General features: G+C 48.1%; 2 protein-coding genes across 5 annotated transcripts in view; one reads left to right on the top strand and one right to left on the bottom strand.

The window, feature by feature from the left end:
• The window catches only part of DNAJC17 (DnaJ heat shock protein family (Hsp40) member C17), a 29,532-nt gene extending 18,556 nt beyond the window's left edge, over window positions 1-10,976 (bottom strand). For both annotated transcript variants that reach the window (XR_008687232.2, XM_055435936.2), the window contains exon 1: window positions 10,847-10,976. Coding sequence is in view for 1 of the 2 variants with exons in the window: in XM_055435936.2 (XP_055291911.2) it covers window positions 10,847-10,939 (93 nt within the window). In the remaining variant the exon portion in view is untranslated. The remainder of the gene's footprint in view (window positions 1-10,846) is intronic.
• A 238-nt stretch (window positions 10,977-11,214) lies between these two features.
• ZFYVE19 (zinc finger FYVE-type containing 19) lies at window positions 11,215-18,503 on the top strand. 3 transcript variants are annotated; one of them, XM_088839791.1, is made up of 12 exons: window positions 11,418-11,731; window positions 12,675-12,796; window positions 12,966-13,019; window positions 13,405-13,523; window positions 13,620-13,765; window positions 14,151-14,259; window positions 16,633-16,842; window positions 17,275-17,354; window positions 17,672-17,770; window positions 17,872-17,999; window positions 18,082-18,196; window positions 18,284-18,503. In XM_088839791.1, exons 1-11 carry the CDS (start codon window positions 11,729-11,731, stop codon window positions 18,158-18,160), a joined length of 1,149 nt encoding a protein of 382 aa, XP_088695917.1. In that variant the 5' UTR covers window positions 11,418-11,728; the 3' UTR covers window positions 18,161-18,196; window positions 18,284-18,503. The 3 variants fall into 3 exon arrangements, with proteins under 3 accessions (XP_055291943.1, XP_088695917.1, XP_055291944.1); XM_055435968.2 differs by lacking the exon at window positions 11,418-11,731 and adding an exon at window positions 11,215-11,283 and having other exon boundaries at window positions 18,082-18,503; XM_055435969.2 differs by having other exon boundaries at window positions 11,419-11,731; window positions 18,082-18,503.
• Window positions 18,504-18,544: the final 41 nt, after the last annotated feature.

The raw sequence follows: 18,544 nt of genomic DNA, 5'->3' as shown, positions 1-18,544 counted from the left end.
GCTGTGTGGCGTGGCCCAAATAAATATTAAAAAAATAAAAACAGAACTATCAAATGATCCAGCAATTCCACTTCTGAGTATTTATCCAAAAGAAATGAAAACACTAACTTGAAAATATAGTGCACCCTCATGTTCACTGCAGCATTATTCACAGTAGCCAAGACATGAAAGCAACCTAAGACATGAATGGATAAAGAAGATGTGAGATTATACATTCAGTTCAGTTCAGTCACTCAGTCGTGTCCAACTCTCCGCGACCCCATGAACCGCAGCACGCCAGGCCTCCCTGTCCATCACCAGCTCCCAGAGTTCACCCAAACTCATGTCCATTGTGTCGGTGATGCCATCCAACCATCTCATCCTCTGTCATCCCCTTCTCCTCCTGCCCTCAGTCTTTCCCAGCATCAGGGTCTTTTCCAGTGAGTCAGCTCTTTGCATCAGGTGGCCAAAGTATTGGAGTTTCAACTTCAACATCAGCCCTTCCAATGAACACCCAGAACTGATCTCCTTTAGGATGGACTGGTTGGATCTCCTTGCAGTCCAAGGGACTCTCAAGAGTCTTCTCCAACACCACAGTTCAAAAGCATCAATTCTTCAGCACTCAGCTTTCTTTATAGTCCAACTCTCACATCCATACATGACCACTGGAAAAACTATAACCTTGACTGGACGGACCTTTGTTGACAAAGTAATGTCTCTGCTTTTTAATATGCTGTCTAGGTTGGTCATAACTTTCCTTCCAAGGAGTAAGTGTCTTTTAATTTCATGAAACTTATACATATACATACCCATACACACACACATACACACACACACAGAGATAGATATACTCAATGAAATATTACTCAGCTATAAAAATGGAAATCTTGCCATTGGTGACAATATGGATGGACTTTGACGGCATATGCTGAGTGTCACGGAGTCACAGAAAAATACCATATAATCTCATTTACCTGTGGAATCTAAAAAACAAACAAGAAACAACTCATAGAGAACAGGTTGCCCCAGAGGCAGGCAGTTGGCGGAATGGGGTAGCGAAATGGGTGAAGGGGATCAAAAGGTATAAATTTCCAGTTATAAAACAAATAGCCATGGGGATAAAATGTTTAGCATGGCAACTATAGTTAGTTGTTGTTGTTTACTTGCTAAGCTGTTTCCAACTCTTTGCTTCTGCTTGGACTGTAGCCCACCAGGCTCCTCTGTCCATGGGATTTCCAGGCAAGAATACTAGAATGGGTTGCCATTTCCTTCTCCAGGGAATCTTCCTGACCCAGGGATAGAACCCGAGTCTCTTGCTTTGGCAGGTGGATTCTTCACTGTTGAGCCACCAGGGAAGTCCCATGCTGTATATTTGAAAGTTACTAAGAGAGTAGATCTTAAAATTCTTATCACAAGGAAAAAAAAAAATTGTAACTATGTACAATGATGGATGTAATTTAATTAGACTTATTTTGGTGATTTCACAATATATATCTCAAGTATATCAAATCATTATGCTGTACACCTAAACTAATACGATGTTACATGTTAATTATATATTTTAAAAAAAACACAAAAAGCAAAAAACCAGGGATGTTTAGCTTCTTACAACTATTCTAAGCTAGAAAGCAACATGGTTCACTGAAAGAAAGAAGGTTCTGGAGTCTAACAGATAATGTTTTAAAATTTTGAATCTTCTGCATGCTATTAGCACAATCTGGGGCAAATTACCAAATCTCACTCAGCCTTAGGTTCTTCAGCTACAAAGTGTGGGAAGTAGCCCCTACACATAGAGTCATTGTGAAGATTAAAGAAAATAATCCATGTGAAGTACCTAATAAAACCAGGTACTCAATATAAGGTCCAAGCCTCTTGTTTATCCACTCCGAGGAGGGACGTAAATTGTGACACCAGCCCAGGATGATGCCAACCTGACTTCAGAAATTTCAGGAAAGGACCCAGGTCAATCCAGTATGAATTCTCAAGGTGTACAAGGCTGGTTTCAGGAACGCTGGGGGCTGTTCTCAAATTCTATACTTGGTCAGCCCCCAAGGGCTCTGAACTACCCTCATTCAAAGTGTAGGGAGCATAGGTAGGTAGCCTGAGATCCTCCAGAGTGGCCATGAACAAAAACCCAGTTGGCCTAAGAATGCTGGTCAAGTGTGTCTGTCCTGATTAACTCGTTATTACAATCTTTCTGTCCTGATTAACTAGTTATTACAATCTTTAGCTGCTAAGCCTGCCCTGGGCAAGGCCCATTGCTGGGTTTTAGCCTGGAAGGCCAGTTCTGACTTTGAATCAGTTGGCCTGCAGTTTGGTATTTGGTGCTACAAACAGGATTCCCAGCTCCGCCCAGCCCTCCTGGAGTGAGTAGTACCTGAAAAATTTCTCATCACATAAACACAACTCTCCTACAACATGCCTCTGAAAAGTTCCTGCGTCAATATTGTTTATTATGAAATAATTCCACCTTACTAGCAGCTCAAGAGGGCAAAAAGATGCAAAAATATTTTTCTTAACTATGATAAGTTGAGAAGGAAGAGAAACTTTCAGAAGAATAAAGAAACAGAATGACTTCTTTGTTATTATGTGAGAAAGACAGGACTATTTAATCCCAGGGTTGGCAGCTCCTTTATGAAACGGAGTCTGCAGGTGCTCGGACACCCAGGGAGGGTTGAAGCAGCCACTGAAAGTTGCCAAAAGCTACTGAATTATCTCAACACTTGGAATTGTCCTTCTTTACCTATAGGTTTCTCCTAAAAATTCAGGTCTCCCTAGTACTTGGAAATAGTCGTCTACATTTCCTGAGACTTCACAGAAAGAACCTCGGTGACAATTAAGGGGCTTCTCACCCAAAGCCCCTGCCCAGACCATGATTTTTCCAAGAACCAGGCTGTCTCTAAGACCCAGCCCCGGAATGACAGAGATCTCAGATGAACCTAAACTCTATGAGGACTTTAAACTCCAATTTGCAAAAGTGTGGGCTTTTCTCCTGATGCCTTTCAAAGATACCACAGGTTACTCCCTTCCCTTCTCCATCCTAGGACACTGCTTGAGTTTGATCAGTCTTCTATCAGGCAGGATCATCACTCAGAACATAAACTACTGAACAGTACAAAATGTTCAGATGTTACTGAGGGCAAAATCAGGTTTTTCCTATGCTTCCTCAGGTGGTGATGATCTTAGATTCTACTTAAAAAAAAGTATATTTGACTGAGCTGGGTCTTGACTGAGTTGTGGCATGCAGGATCTAGTTCCTTGACCAGGGATGAAACAAGGGCCCCCTGCATTGGGAGCACAGAGTCATAGCCTCTGGACCAACATGGAAGTCCCTTAAATTCTACTCTTTTATAGAAATATCTCTTCCCTACTAGACTGTGCCAGATACCAGCATATCTTTGGAAGTGCTTATAAATCTGCTGTTTCTTTTTTGGTATGGCCTGGAAAAACAGACACACTGGTTTTGATTGTACTTCAAATGAGAGCACACAGGTATAGGAAATTATGGGGGTTCTTAGAAATAAAGGGAACGCGCTTTAGGGGACAGGGAGTTTTGCTTATCCCCAGGGCCCAGAACAGTGAATAGGCAGCACCTGGCACTCAGTAGGCACACAATAAATATCCTTTGAATGAAAGGGGAAACATCCATTTGTTCGCAACCAAACACAATTAGGGAAACTCAACTATGTCAGTTGCGTCTGGCCTGTTGAAGAGCAGAAGGAAGTGGGTGCTGTTCCAAGCCTTGGAGATCCTCCCACACTATTTCATAATTTCTCCTTCTACCTGCTAACACTTCCTCTTAAGAGGAAACCACTATAACAGACTGATAAAAGAACCACAGGGGGAGCTAAACGTGATCCCCCGCGTCAGAGGGGAAGAGTGAGCTGTGTTAGCCCAGCCTTCCCGGGGGCTCCACAGCTGGTGTGGCCGCCTGCAGCAACCTAGGCCCAGAGCAGGAAAAGGAGCTTGGAGCCGGGTCTCCCGCCATCTCCACAAGGCTTGGTGCCAGGCACACAGGAAGGCCTCTGACAATCCACCTGCCTTCAGTTTCACCTCCTGAAAGGAATGAATTCCCAACTTAGACAATAAAGCCAGGCGCTAAGGGGCCCAATCGGAGAAGGCAATGGCACCCCACTCCAGTACTCTTGCCTGGAAAATGCCATGGACGGAGGAGCCTGGTGGGCTGCCGTCTATGGGGTCGCACAGAGTTGGACACAACTGAAGCGACTTCACTTTCACTTTTCACTTTTATGCATTGGAGAAGGAAATGGCAACCCACTCCAGTGTTCTTGCCTGGAGAATCCCAGGGACGGGGGAGCCTGGTGGGCTGCCGTCTATGGGGTTGCAGAGTCGGACACGACTGAAGCAACTTAGCAGCAGTAGCAGCAGCAGCAAGAGGCCCAATAAATATAAAATAGCCATCATTAACTTAAAGAAAGGAACACTGCAAAGAAGAGATCATTATTTTTTAGAAGGCTGTTATTCTTTCATATAATAAAACTTGGAGTCAAGTAAGTATTAATAGTACAAGTAATTAAGTCCAGTTTTCAAAAGCCCAACTCACAGGTTAGACTCAGATACAGAGGACACACAGGGAGGCCACTCCATGTGACAACAGATACGGGATGAACAAATCATGCTGGTGAATCAGCTAGGAAGTCATTACAGACCCAGTCCCAGAAGGAGGAATAGTTAGTAATGTCGGCCTGGGCAGCATTTTCTCTCCAAGCCTGCGGGAAACAGACATCTCATCAACCCTGCACTAGCCACAACCCCAGAGGTTATGTGACCGCCTGATGTCATAGGCAGGAAGTAAACAACAGAGCTCGAGGCACTTACCTGGAAGTCCCCTCTGCCTAAAAGATTGGTCATTTTCATTTCTTACAGCCTATGATCTACACTGCAACAGCACTACAGAGAAATTTCCAAATTTCTATGGAAACAGGACTGCTCCTAAGGCTCTTGAGCAAAAAGGGTGCCAGCCACTGCCTAGACCAGTACTCTCAGCTCAACATGTCCAGATGTGGGCCTGCCAGTAGTACTGTTAGATGGTTCTGGGGGCACCTGGACCTCACGCCATCTCTCATAGTCTGCTAACCATGGTCCATGGTTCAGACTCAGGACAGTGACCTGTGCAGCCTGAACCAACCGAGACCACGCACAGGGCCTGGGCTGCTTCTGCCCATATGTTGCCCCCATGCACCTTAAAGGATCCGGGTCCCTAGTCCATCCCTGAGGTCACTCCTCTGGTCCTCCGTCCCCTCAGGCTCTCACCTCTGGGTCTCCCTCTAGCGCTCCCAGTATCCATTCCTGGCCCTCAACCCCAGCGCTGCCCTCCGTCTCAGCCCACGGCCCCAAACCAGACTGGTCTACATCTGGAGCCGTCTCCTGTTCCACCTCCAGCTCTTCAGATGCCCTCTTCTCTCAGGCCTGCCTCTCCCTCCCACCCTTACCCTAAGCAGGCTTACATCATGCTCAGACTCTAAAATCCTCACCTGCCTTCTTCTCTCAGCTTGGAGATTCCCACCCCTCAGATCTGACAGACACCCTGGGTCTGGCGGCTCCTCACCTCACTCCCACGGCCTGCTGTCACTCAACCCCTGGTGTCCTTGGTCCCTACCCCCAAAGTCATTCTCTCTGCCTAGGCACAGAATTTTTTCTCTCTGGGCCCTGGTACTTCCTACATCTCATTCTTTTTTCCCCTTAATGCACTGGTTTCCTTCATAAACAAAATTATATTAGTAAAAAGAAGAGAGTTGACTTAAAGAAAAATAACAATAACCCAAATACAAGTATTTAGGAGCAGCAAAAATAGGGAAAGCAGTTATGCAAATAGAGAATCTTTTTAATTCTACCTTCACTGAGATGAAAACTCCACTATGGTAGTTTTAACACAAATTTTAATACACTTCCTCAAGTTGTCCAGGTTGGCTTAATATCCTTCAAGTTAACCCAGGTCGGGCAGCTTTACTCACAGCGTCAAATCTCTATCTGTGTCAAGGATGGGAGCGAGAGGCTTTCTGGGGCCATCTCTTGTTGCCCTAATTGCTCCTAAGTTATGGGTCATGGAAAACAGCTCTGAAAGAGGCGTACAAAATGCAGGTCTGGGCAGGTGCTCTGCATTTACTAGCCACTTTATGCTGGCCAAATCAATTAAACTCTGCAGGTCTCAGTCTTCTCATCTATAAATTGGAGCTAATAGTCCTTGCATATCTCACAGGCTTGTTTTGAAGATCACATCAAATGAGATAATTTATGTGAAAGCACTTTAGTGTCATATAAATGTGAGGTATTATCTTGAACACTAATGAATAGCTTACAAACACAAATGAATCATTCCTTTTGACTTAACAGGTAGCCAAGTAACTTCAAAACTTCAGAGCTTCAGCCAGACAGCCGAACCCAGGAATGAGTTAACTACCAGAGAGATACCAAGCAGACTTGGAGGTCGGGCTCCTGGTCCCACCGAGTGCTGGTCAGCCCCTTAGTGAATGAACGAATGACAATCGTCAAGTGAAACCAGGCTCAGTGCCCAACCTTAGTGCCTCAGTGCCTGGTCTGGAGGCAAGAGGCTTTAGGAAAGGCTCCCATTTGGAGGCAGTGAACTAAGTCCGGCACGCCTCAAATCCAGAAATGGCCCCCTGACACCCACAAAATCAAATATACCCACCCAAGGGCCTAGAGGCCCAGAGATACCACATTTTTCAGATTCATCTCCTACCACATCCTCAACAAATACTAGGCAATGCCCCAATCCTTGTCATGCCAAGCACTTTAACCTCATACCATTCCTTCAAGTCCTTCTCTGTCTTACTTTTCTTAAATCGGAAAGAAACAATGTATGTCAGTGCATCACATTCTAGGGTATAACTGAAACAAGTGATTTAAATAATAGTATTAGCTAGCAAACAGGTAAAATAGCCTTTTCCTTACAGCAATAATAAAATATAACCTGAAAAGGTCAATAGTAAGTTTCCATGGTAGTTTTCATGGTCAGTTCAGTTCAGTCGCTCAGTCGTGTCCGACTCTCCGTGACCCCATGAATCACAGCACGCCAGGCCTCCCTGTCCATCACCAACTCCCGGAGTTCACTCAAACTCATGTCCACAGAGTCGGTGATGCCATCCAGCCATCTCATTCTCCGTCGTCCCCTTCTCCTCCCGCCCCCAACCTTTCCTAGCATCAGAGTCTTTTCCAGTGAGTCAACTCGTCGCATGAGGTGGCCAAAGTATTGCAGTAACTTGAGTCTTCAAAGGGTTGATCAAAATGCATTTTCAAGCCCCTAGCTTTACCAAGTAATACCTGCCAAGATACAGTGAGTTACGTACCCTGCAAAAGGCTTCAAATGAAAAGCAAGGCTGCTATAAACAGGACAGAAATTCACGTGTCAGCTTCCACTGATATGTGCAGGGCGGTGGTAGGAACACTAAATTGGGGCTCCAATCTGGCCCAACACTCACTCACTGGGTGATCTCAGCAAGTTCCATAACCTCCCTGGACCTCCATCCTCCTGTCTATAAAATGAAGAGAGTAAATGACCATGATGATCTTTTTTAACCCTGCTGCGAAATATTCCTTTCTCCCCTCAAGGTCTTGCATAAAAACACCTCCTCAGGGGAAGTCTTCCTTGATCCTACCAATCACATGAATCATGCCTTCCTCTTTATTCTGACAGCATTTTCCTTATATGCTTTTTTAAAAAATACATATTTATTTATTTTTGGCTGCTCTGGGTCTTCATTGCTGCACAGGCTTTTCTCTAGTTGTGGCATGCGGGCTTCTCACTGCGGTAGCTTCTCTTGTTGCAGAACATGGGCGCTAGGGCATGCAGGCTTCAGCAGTTGCGATTCCTGGGCTCTAGAGCACAGGCTCAGTAGTTGTGGTGCATGGGCTTGGTTGCTCCACGGCATGTGGGATCTTCCCGGACTAGGGATCAAACCCCTGTCTCCTGCATTGGCAGGCAGATTCTTTACCACTGAGCCATCAGGGAAGCCCTCCTTATATGCTTTTATTCAACCTCTTTCACTCTACCTCAGAATTCATTGTTTACTATATTGTGTGAGCTGTCAGAAAGCAGAAGCAATATCTTCTTCAGCTCTGAAGTCCCACCATGCCCAAACATTTGTGAACTCTGATGATCCTCAATCTTGTTCTACCTCCCTGATGCCCCACCTCCCTTCTACTCTGACCACTGCCTTGGTTGAGAATCACTGGTGTAGTGTGAAGTGAATCAGGGACTTCAACGAATAAGAAGGGGTGAGGAGTGAAGGGCAACCTTAGACAGGAGCTGTGGGAGACTGCATTGGACATTAGTGCTTACAGTGTAGGAAGGTGAGGCTACAATGATAACAGCATGAATGAACTTGCAGTGAGTCTGTGATAAGTGCCTTCTAAGTGCTTTGCCTGGACTGAGCCAGACAACAAGGCCGGTGAGGAGGGATTGCCATCACTCCCATTTTGCAGATGGGGAAGCCAAAGCACAGAGAATTTAAATGTTTGCTCAAAGTCACGAACTAAGTATGTAATGGAACCAATATGCATACAGTCTGACTCCAAAGTTCTCTCTCTTAACTGCCTGCGGTGATTAGTACAAAGATGATTATAAAGGCACATTTACAATCCCAACATTGCTCAATGCTGTATTATGATTTCCATCCATTCTCAATACAGGGATGTAACAAGCAACAATTCTTGGCCTCACTTGTTAAGATTAGTTATAAATGCTGTCATTTTCTACACAAGTTACACTCTCTAGGAAACCACCATCTGATTAGAAAGCATTACCTTCTAGAATTATCAACTTTTCATTTCTGCATTTCTAAACGATGAACTACAAAAGCAAGAGACAGAGAAGCTGGAAACAGACATGATGAGGTAACCCTCCAGGGACTGCTCTCTTCACTTGTAGACACTCAATAAAAGTTTGTGGAATCAAATGGTGTTTTGGGGAAAAGTTTCTGCCCTCTTCTAAAACACAGATGGAAGGACTTTCTTGGCAGTCCGGTGGTTAAGACTCTGTGCTTCCATTGCAGGGCGCACAGGTTTGATTCCTGGTCAGGAAACGAAGATCCCACATGCCATGAAGAACTATAAGCCCACATGCGGTAACAATAACCCATGTGCCCGCACTCTGCATGCTGCAATTAGAGTCCGTGTGCCACAACGAAAGATCCCACATGATGCAATGAAGATCCTATGTGCTGCAACAAAGATTCAGTACAGCCAATGCAGAGTCTTCTCACCTACCCCTTACTTCACCTGAGTGAAAACTGAATCCCAACCTCATTGTCCTGCTTAGACTTCAGGCTCTTGCCTAGACAACAGTCTCACCTTATCCCCCCGTGGCAGCTCCTCTACCCATCGCGTACTGTGTCCTTTCTGCAAACTGACTTTGAATATTTTCTTTAAAATCCGATTATGTCACTTCTCTGATTAATATATACATCAATGGCTCATAATTGCCTTCCTCAGGAGTTCTCAACGTTAAGGTTCCAATACACTGGCTAGATCCAGTGTGAAATGTCCACTAATAATGAAGTACTAATTAAATAATTTATAAATATAGAACACTTAAAATAGTGTCCAGCACATAATATTATATAGGTGGTGCTGTGTTGTGCTGAGTCGTGACTGACTCTTTTTGACGTTATGGACTGCAGTCCACTAGGCTCCTCTGTCCATGAGATTCTCCAGGCAAGAACACGGAAGTGGGTTACCATTTTCTCCTCCAGGGGATATTCCCAACCAAAAGATCCAACCTGCATCTCCTGCATCTTCTGAATTAGCAGGTGAATTCTTTACCACTGAGCCACCAGGGAAGCCCTTATATCGGTGTTACACATAACAAACAGTGAAAATTCAAGACTTATGAGATAGGAGGAATAGATGCTTCTGGTGCTCTGTGTACAACCCCACAGCCCACTTCTGATTTCAGCTGCAGCTGCAGGAACAGTTCTGTACTGACTGACTGTATCACTCCTCAAGGGCCCTGTGGTCTCCCTGCTTTTCTGTCCCAGAGCTTCCTCTTTCCACAAGCTCACTCTGACAATGAGCAGAGCAGCCTGGAAGTACAGGGGCATCTGTAGGCACTAATTTTCATTTGATAACTTATTTGCCTCCACTTCCTACACTGCTACAGCTACCACCATAATCCTAGGAGAAGTAACAGAAATCTTAGTTACAGCTTGATCAGTGTACCACTCCCTGGCACATTTAGCAACCTGGAGTTTCCTGTGAAACTCCAATTCCAGGTCATCTGCCTACCCTTCTGACCCTCCTGCTTCTGGCCACTAGCATATGTTGAGAAGGCAACACCTGAGCATCTGCTACTAGAAAAGAGTCAATGGGCTGGGGTGTAAAAGAAAACAGAGATGGCAAAGTCACAGTCACACTGCCACGGAAGGTATGAAAAAGGAATGTAGGAGTCTTGAGACCTGGCCTTTCTTCCACCCTGGGCTCTTAACATAGTTAAATCAGCCAGCAAGAGAGACAGAATGAAGCACCTCTAGCCGCAGTCTAGACAGAAGGGGCATCAGAGGCCGACACTGCGCAGGCGCAAGAAGTAGGGTAGGGTTGCCTCCCAGGCTCACCCGGCGGCCTCAGCTACACAAGGGCCACAGGAGAGCACAGTACAGTGCCCCGCGGAGTAACCTCTCGCTCGTGCCCCTCTTCTTTGTGAGGCCCTCAAACCATTGAGGTCTGAGGAAGGTCTGGGAACCCCCCTTCTGAGGCCACTGGGCTGCCTCTCGTTCCCCACTCAGGGCACGGCCGAACCTGGAAAAATGGTGGTGCCAGCCTCAGGCGAGGCGCCGAGGCTGGGAGGGCCGCCAGGTCGCTCAGGATCGACTTTCCTCACCCCCGTTCTCACCTCTTTGTCCTCCGCCTTCTCCTCAATACCTAATAGCGCGTACAAGTCCATTTGTAAGAGCTCCTTGCTCACCGCCATGGTTCCAACTCTCATTGGACTAGTACTACAACTCCCAAAAGTCTAAGCGTGTGGGGCTTCCCGGGGAAAGTCGGCTCCAAGCCAGCCGAATGGCGAACGAACTACGACTCCCGGCAGCCCTTGCGCCAGCCGCTGCGGTTCTCCGGCTGGGGTGACTGTCGTGAATCTCCCGTCCGAGGCCTTGGCTGGCCCGCGCGAGTGGGCGTGGTAGGTAGGGGCGGGGTTGGGTGAAGGTGCAAGGGGCCCGTATCTGAGCCGCAAGAGGTCTGCTCTGCGGATCCCGCCGCGCTGCACCGGGAAACAGGATGGAGAGTAGGTGCTACGGATGCGCTGTCAAGTTCACTCTCTTCAAGAAGGAGGCGAGTCTCTCTACACGGGCTGGAGGGAGGACGCGAAGTGGAGGGAAATACACGGGACTTGCAGTCCTAGGCTTGGTTTTATGGCCCTCTCCAGACGTGTGGTTTTGATGAAGCCACAGAGCCTCAGTTAACATTTCTATAAAACGGGGCTAACACTCCCTTGCTTTCGGGGTTGAGGTGCTGGATGTGAATTCCCTGTAAACTGTAAATCAGGCTCCTGTCATTTTCGGAAAGCTAAGCTTTTCTGTCTGCCAAGTGTAGGATCTGGCTGTTTCTTTCCCTCCACCCTGCTCCTCCGCAGCCCTGTCTTAGGTAATACTCTGACCACACCATGCCCCTTCTTCTTCTCTGAAGCCCTCACCGTCAAGCAGCCTGCCCTTTCTCCTGTCTCCAGGGCAACACAGCAAAGTCTCACTTGTCCTCAGCACAAACCTGCCAAGTTCCCATGGTAAACAGCACTTCCTCTGCCTCAGTGTGACCAGGAGATAGGAACCAGATAGATGGGATAAATAGCTGATAGAGAAGCAGATCATGGAGCCCTCAGAAACCTGGGTTTTGTAGTCAAAGTGATCAGAATTCAAATTGGGGCTCTGCTATCATTCACAGGAGTGACCTTGGTTTGGGCAAGCCTAGTAACCTCTCTGATCCTGTTTAAAATAAGAATGATAATGGTTGTCATCAGCATTAAGTATGATAGTGTGTATAAATTGAGGATTAAATCAAGTGATGAATGTTAAGTACTGAATTTAGTGCCTGGCTCAGACAGTAAGGAATCTGCCTGCAATGTGGGAGATGTGAATTCAATCCCTGGGTTGGTAAAATCCCCTGGAGAAGGGAGAAGCTACCTACTCCAGTATTCTTGCCTGGATTATTCCATGGACGAAGGAGCCTGGCAGGCTACAGTCCATGGGGTCGCAAAGTGTCCAACATGACTGAGCGACTTTCACTTTTCACTCATACAGTAAATGCTTAATAAATGGAGGCTATTGTTTCCATCCCATCCTGAGTCAAGCCTCCTTCCATCTCTGCTAGAACAGAGAAGGCATGGGCCCTGCATTCTCTTTCTCCTCTGTTGAAGAGTCAGTGACCTGAAGCATGGGACTTTGCCTATTTGTGGTTTACACTCCTGTGTCAGGGAATTGAAGACCAAGTAGAAAGCATGCGAATTTTGCATGAAGCTTTATGAGATTTGAATAGAAGACTGGAGACAGGAATCTCTTTGCCCTCTACCCCTCATCTCTCCCCAGGCCTTAGGGGCCCCATTCCCCATCCTCCTGCCAGCAGCTGGTCACAGCTTAGTGTCTGCTCTGTGTGTGTGTGTTCGAAGAGTCCCCATGAGGAGCCTTCAGGGGTGGGTGAGAGGTAGACTCCTTGCTTCATGTTTTTTGTAGTATGGCTGTAAGAACTGTGGCCGGGCCTTCTGTTCTGGCTGCCTTAGCTTCAGTGCAGCAGTTCCCCGAACTGGAAACACTCAACAGAAAGTCTGCAAGCAGTGCCATGAGGTTCTGACCAGGTGAGAAGCCAACATGGTTGACGGTTCAGCCAAACATGGCAGCTGGCAGCTGGCGAGGCCTCTCAGCCTTGTGCTCTGTGCCTAGAGGTCGACTCGGGAATTGTTTGGGGTGGAGGGCACTGATAGGCAGATGGTGGGTGACTTCTGACACCAGATTTCTTCTCTGTAGAGGATCTTCTCCTGCCAGCGCCTCCAAGTGGTCACCACCTCAGAACTATAAGAAGTAAGTGCTGAAGGGACAGAGACAAATGGGGAGGGGAAAGGACGCAGGAGCCATAGGATAGGAGACTCTTCCCAGCCTGTAGCTTAAATGAGCCCAGGATCAGGAGGATAGCTGCCTCCGGCTCCTGACTGCCCTCCTGGGCTCAGAGAGCAGCTCATCAGTCCGTTCCCCAGAAAAAGTTCTTGGTAGACCTCACCCTCTCAGCTGAACCCTCCTGCCAGTTGGCTGGGTTGGGGTGCAGGGTGACATGAGCAATGGCCTCAGAAGATTGTCCGTTGGAGGCCTCCCTAGCTGCCTAGAAATGATTTGAATGGGAAACAGTGAGAGGGTGCCTTCACCCCTCCCTTCTGCATTCATCAAGAGTCTCTATCTCATATCCTACCAGGCGTGTGGCAGCGTTGGAAGCCAAGCAGAAGTCCAGCACTCCCCGGAGCCATGGACTGACCCAGCAAGATCAAGTCATTGCTGAGCGCCTAGCACGGCTCCGCCAGGAGAACAAGCCCAGTGAGCAGGCCCAGACAGGGTGAAAAAGACACTATCCAGGGCTCCTGGGAGTAGGATCCCTCTGGATCTTACAAGGCTTCTCTATGTCACTTGCAGAGTCAGTGCCCTCACAGGCGGAGATAGAAGCCAGGCTAGCTGCACTGAGGGATGCACCCCAGGGTCCCATCCCTTCCACCCAGGAGATGGAGGTGCGGCTTGCTGTGCTGCAAGGCAGAGTTCCATCTTCTCAGGCCCCCCAACTGGTGAGTGCTGTGACTTTGGAGGGATGGAGGTCCTGGGACAAAGACCCAGCAGAAGCCCAGATACATGTATGCTTAGATACTTCGCAGGAGTACCTCCTGCTCCTGAGGCCTGCTGCCAGGCCAAGGAACCAGGGACAAACAGCAGGATTAGGTGGGGCAGCAAAGAGTGGTCCCTAGGTTCTCTTGGGGACTGCCTGACCTACCTGATTATGTGGGCTCTTGGTTAGTCCCCTTTCCTGAGTTTTGGGAACTCCTCCAGAGTCGGACACGACTGAGGCGACTTAGCAGCAGCAGCAGCACCCAGCCCTGACCTGAACTGCTCAGAGCCTTATGATGTGACTTCCCCACTACTCTGCTCCCCACTGAGGTTCCCTCCTCTGAGCAGGCACATCAACCACCGGACCCCAGGACCCAGGTGCAGCAGGCACAGGATCTGCTGACACAGCTAACAGCGGAGGTGGCTATTGATGAGAGCTGGGAACGAGAAGGCCCAGGTATATTCTCCACCTGGCTCCCCCAGGGACCCACCCCCCTACTCTTTCCCCAGATGGGAGAGGCTCCGATGCTGACACTGTGGGAGGTGAATATAAATTAGAGAATATCAACATTTAAGGGTTGTCATTTATTGAATGTTTACTCCAGTGGGAGCCAGTGTAAGCCTAGTGGATTCGTGTGTAGGCTTTAGGCTCAGTGATTCCCTGTTCTACCACTTAGTAGCTGTGTGACCCTCAGCATGTTACTTGACTGAAGTCTCACTTTCCTCATCTGTAAAATGGAAGGATGTGTAGTCTAAGACCTACCTTATGGAGAAGTCATTAGGAGTAAATGGGCTAATCCAGGAGTACTTAGGACCTTGTCTGGCACATAGTAAGTGAATGTTCTCTGTGATGATGATGATAAGGAGGAAGAGGCTATTTACTTAAAATTAAATTTAAGATTGAGTTCCTCAGTGGTGCCAGCCACATTTCAAATGCTCAATAGTCACAAGTGACTATTTGGACAGCACAAATACAGAGCGTGATGTGACTGTATTGAATGTTCCCATCATCATAAAAAATCCTTTTAGACAGAGCTGTTCAAAAGCGTCAGAGCAGTGGTTCTCAACTATGGTGATGATTTTCCCTCCAGGGCCCAACTGGCAACGTCTGGAGACATTTTGAGTGTTGCAACTCAGAGGGTACCACCGGCATCTAGTGAGCAGAGGCTAAGGAAGCTGCTGAACATCATACAATACACAGGACAGCCCCCACCACAAAGAATTACAGGCATACCTCAGAGACATTATGGGTTCAGTTCAAGTTCACTGTAATAAAGTGAGGCACGTGAATTTTTTGGTTTCCGGGTGCATATAAAAATTATGTTCACTATACTATAGTCTATTAAGTGTGCAATAGCATTATGTTTAAAAAATGTACGTACCTAATTTTAAAATATTTTATTGCTAAAAATTGTTAACTACCATCTGACAACATAGAGTTGCCACAAACTTTCAATTTGTAAGAAAAAAAAGAAAAAGCAATTATCTGTGAAGCACAATAAAACAAGGTATGCCTATATCCTGTCCAATATGTCAATAGAACCAAGATTAAGAAAGCTTGCTTTAACATGGAACTCTGCTCAATGTTATATGGCAGCCTGGATGGGAGGGGAATTTAGGGGAGAATGGATACATGTATATGTATGGCTGTATCCCTTTGCTGTTTACCTGAAACTATCACAAATGCGTGCATGCTGCTGCTGCTGCTGCTAAGTCGCTTCAGTCGTGTCCAACTCTGTGCAACCCCATAGACGGCAGCCGACCAGGCTCCGCCATCCGTGGGATTCTCCAGGCAAGAACATTGGAGTGGGTTGCCATTTCCTTCTCCAATGTGTGAAAGTGAAAAGTGAAAGTGAAGTCGCTCAGTCGTGTCCGACTAGTAGCGACCCCATGGACTGCAGCCCACCAGGCTCCTCTGTCCATGTGATTTTCTAGGCAAGAGTACTGGAGTGGCTTGCCATTGCCTTCTCCGAAATGCGTGCATACCCCAATACAAAATAAAAAGTTTAAAAACCTGAAAAAAAAAACACAAAACCCTGCTTTAGGGGAATTCCCTGGTAGTCTAGTGGTTAGGACTCTGCACTTCCACTGATGGGGGCGTAGGTTTGATCCCTAACTGGGGAACTAAGATCCTGCATGCCATGTTGTGTAGCCAAAAAAGAAAAAAAGAAACCCTGCTTTAGAGAAACAATCTCATTGAATGTCCTCAGTAATCCTATGATTACTATTATTATCCATATTTTATAAACGAGGAAATTGAGGCCTGGTGAGCTCAAGGAACTTGACCAAGGTCACACAGCTATTATGTAGTGAAGCTGGGACTTCAGCCCAAAGCTGACTTCAAATGTCTTGTTCTAAAACTCTGAGCTAAAGGGGACCAGGTCAGAGCCACACCCACTCTGGTGAAATTCTTCCCCCTAGTGATTTTCAAGACCTCAGCTTCCCTCGTGTCCTCTCTGTGCTGCTCCCGGAAATGCTGATTCTAGCCTATAAGGCAGAGGGCCTGGCTAGACCCTGGCCTCCCCATCTTCTGCTCCTTTCGGGCAGTGATTCTCATACCATGGGGCATCCACCCTACGGGCAACATGTTAAAGTATCAGGTGGGTGGGGATGAATTTAATTGAAAAAAAATGTCTAAGATTACTAGTTTTTTATATTTGGGAAAAGGAATAAAATAACTAATTTTATTTGCGATATAAGCCACAGGAACTATTGTGGAATAAAAAGCTGATAAGTTGTGGGGTTTTTTTTAAAGTTAAGAAATGGGCTCAGTGGTTTCTGATGAGAGATCTCGAAATGTCTCCCTCCCTGAATGCATCACCCTTTCTAGCCACCTCTATCCAGAACGACCTCAACCAGGGGGGCCCAGAGGCCCAGAGCACGAGTTCCAGGGAGCAAGCCACCTGGTCCCTGGAGGAGGAGAAGAGCAGGTTGCTGGCTGAGGCAGCGGTCGAGCTTCAGGAGGAGAACACGCGGCAGGAGCGCATCCTGGCCCTCGCCAAGCGCCTGGCTGTGCTGCAGGGACGGGACCCTGACAGAGGTAGAGGCTGGTTAAACAGCCGCTCACTCATGTCCCCTGGGCGGGCCCCCCACCTCCCACCCCAGGCCAAGCTCTGCACAGTGGCTGTACTGTCTGCCAGGCCGAGTCTATCGAGCACTGCCTGGAACCATGAGATAAGTGCCAGGGCAAAACAGTGGATGAGGAACAAGGGGCAGCCATCAGGGGGCAGGGGCCCCAGTCCCTTCAGGTGCAGAGCCTTCTGTCCATGCTGTCCAGCCCAGCAGAGGGGCAGAGTGGGGATCAGAGCAGAGGGAGTTCAGAGCCACTGTGATAAGAGTGGCTGTGGAGGCGGCTTAACTATGGAACAAGTGCCGCTGGAAACCACACCACTCCTGGGGGCAGCAGTACAGCCACTTCCATGAGCTCTCCACCTCACTCCTCTTCCCCTGCTCCCCGCCCTCCATCTTCAAGTGACCCTCCAGGACTACCACTTTCCAGACAGCGATGATGAAGAGGAGGAAGAGACGACCATCCAGAGAGTCCTGCAGCAGGTTGGCCCTACCTTACCCACCTGACCACCCCTTGTCCAGTCTCTGCTGTGCTGCCCCACCACCCCGCTGGCCCATTCACTCTGCGCCCCCCCTACTCTGGGGTTCGGTGGCCTGTCACTCTGCAGTTCCTGTTCTAGCTGGGGTTCCTCTGCCCTCGTGACCCACACCTGCCCCCAGGCCCTTGAGATGGAACATCAGCAGCCACAGACAACAGATCAAGGAAGACGGGTTGAGAGCTTAGGCCACAAAGCACAGAAATACTGTGCATTGGCGGGGTGCCCGGAGCTAGGAGCTGTACCTCTTCACTCTGTCCACAGCTCACCGAAGAAGCTGCCCTGGATGAGGCGAGTGGCTTTAACATCCCTGTGGAGCCAACTCCCCAACCCCAAGGCCAGTCCTGCAGGGCAGAGCCTAAGGTGAGAAGAACCACAGACACACACACCCAGGCTGCCCTCATAGCCTCCCTCCCACCTCCATCAAGTACCTGATGTCCCCCATCCTTCCCTGGTCTTTAAAGGCCCAAGCTATGGCCACCAGGCCTGAGGAAGAGGAAGAGGAGCTCCCTTGGTGCTGCATCTGCAATGAGGATGCCACCCTTCGCTGTGCTGGCTGCGACGGAGACCTTTACTGTGTCCGCTGCTTCCGGTGGGTGCAGGTAGATTGTTCTTTGGGGCTGGGAGAGTTCCAGGGCCACCTGTGATCTCTGACCTGTATCTATGCTCCGCAGGGAAGGCCATGAGGCCTTTGAGCTTAAAGAGCACCAGACATCTGCCTACCAGCCCCTGAATAAAGGGAGACGGCACTGAGGGAGCCCTGGTCCTCCCGGGAAGGTCGTCCTACAGGCAAGCACACAGGCTGGGGCTCCCTCCAGGGCATCTGATGGGAGGACATGTCAGGCTGGACTGCTTATGAATGTGCCCTTTCCTAAGCCTCTGTTCCTGGAAGGAGGAAGGATTCTCCATTGGAGACAATGACTGGAGGAGCCAGAGGGAAGGCAGAGGTCAGGAGCCTTCCAGCACTGGAGTCTGGATTGGAAGTGAGAGACAGGGCAAGACCAGTCTGAATCTAAGGAGGAGCCTTGAAACTTGCTCAAGAGCCCAGGGCCCTCCGCTGGCACTTGGAGGATTTAATAAAGGGTGTGATTCATTGGACCAGCATCTTTTGTCTATAGAATCCTGTGGATCCTGAGC

This window comes from Moschus berezovskii, chromosome 9 (assembly GCF_049115385.1).
Source record: "Moschus berezovskii isolate FMDL1 chromosome 9, NW_MosBer_1.0, whole genome shotgun sequence".
In the NCBI taxonomy this organism is placed as follows: Eukaryota; Metazoa; Chordata; class Mammalia; order Artiodactyla; family Moschidae; genus Moschus; species Moschus berezovskii.
The sequence above is the reverse complement of the archived record's forward strand: the minus strand, read 5'-3'. Positions and strand labels throughout refer to the sequence as shown.

What these genes read in the sequence shown, in the direction of transcription:
- ZFYVE19 (XM_055435968.2), top strand. Translation starts at nt 11,230, where the DNA reads ATGGAGAGTAGGTGCTACGGATGCGCTGTCAAGTTCACTCTCTTCAAG. An exon ending in CCGCCAGGAGAACAAGCCCA is followed by an intron (nt 13,524 to 13,619) that starts GTGAGCAGGCCC and finishes TGTCACTTGCAG; the next exon opens with AGTCAGTGCCCTCACAGGCG. An exon ending in TCCAGAGAGTCCTGCAGCAG is followed by an intron (nt 17,355 to 17,671) that starts GTTGGCCCTACC and finishes CTCTGTCCACAG; the next exon opens with CTCACCGAAGAAGCTGCCCT.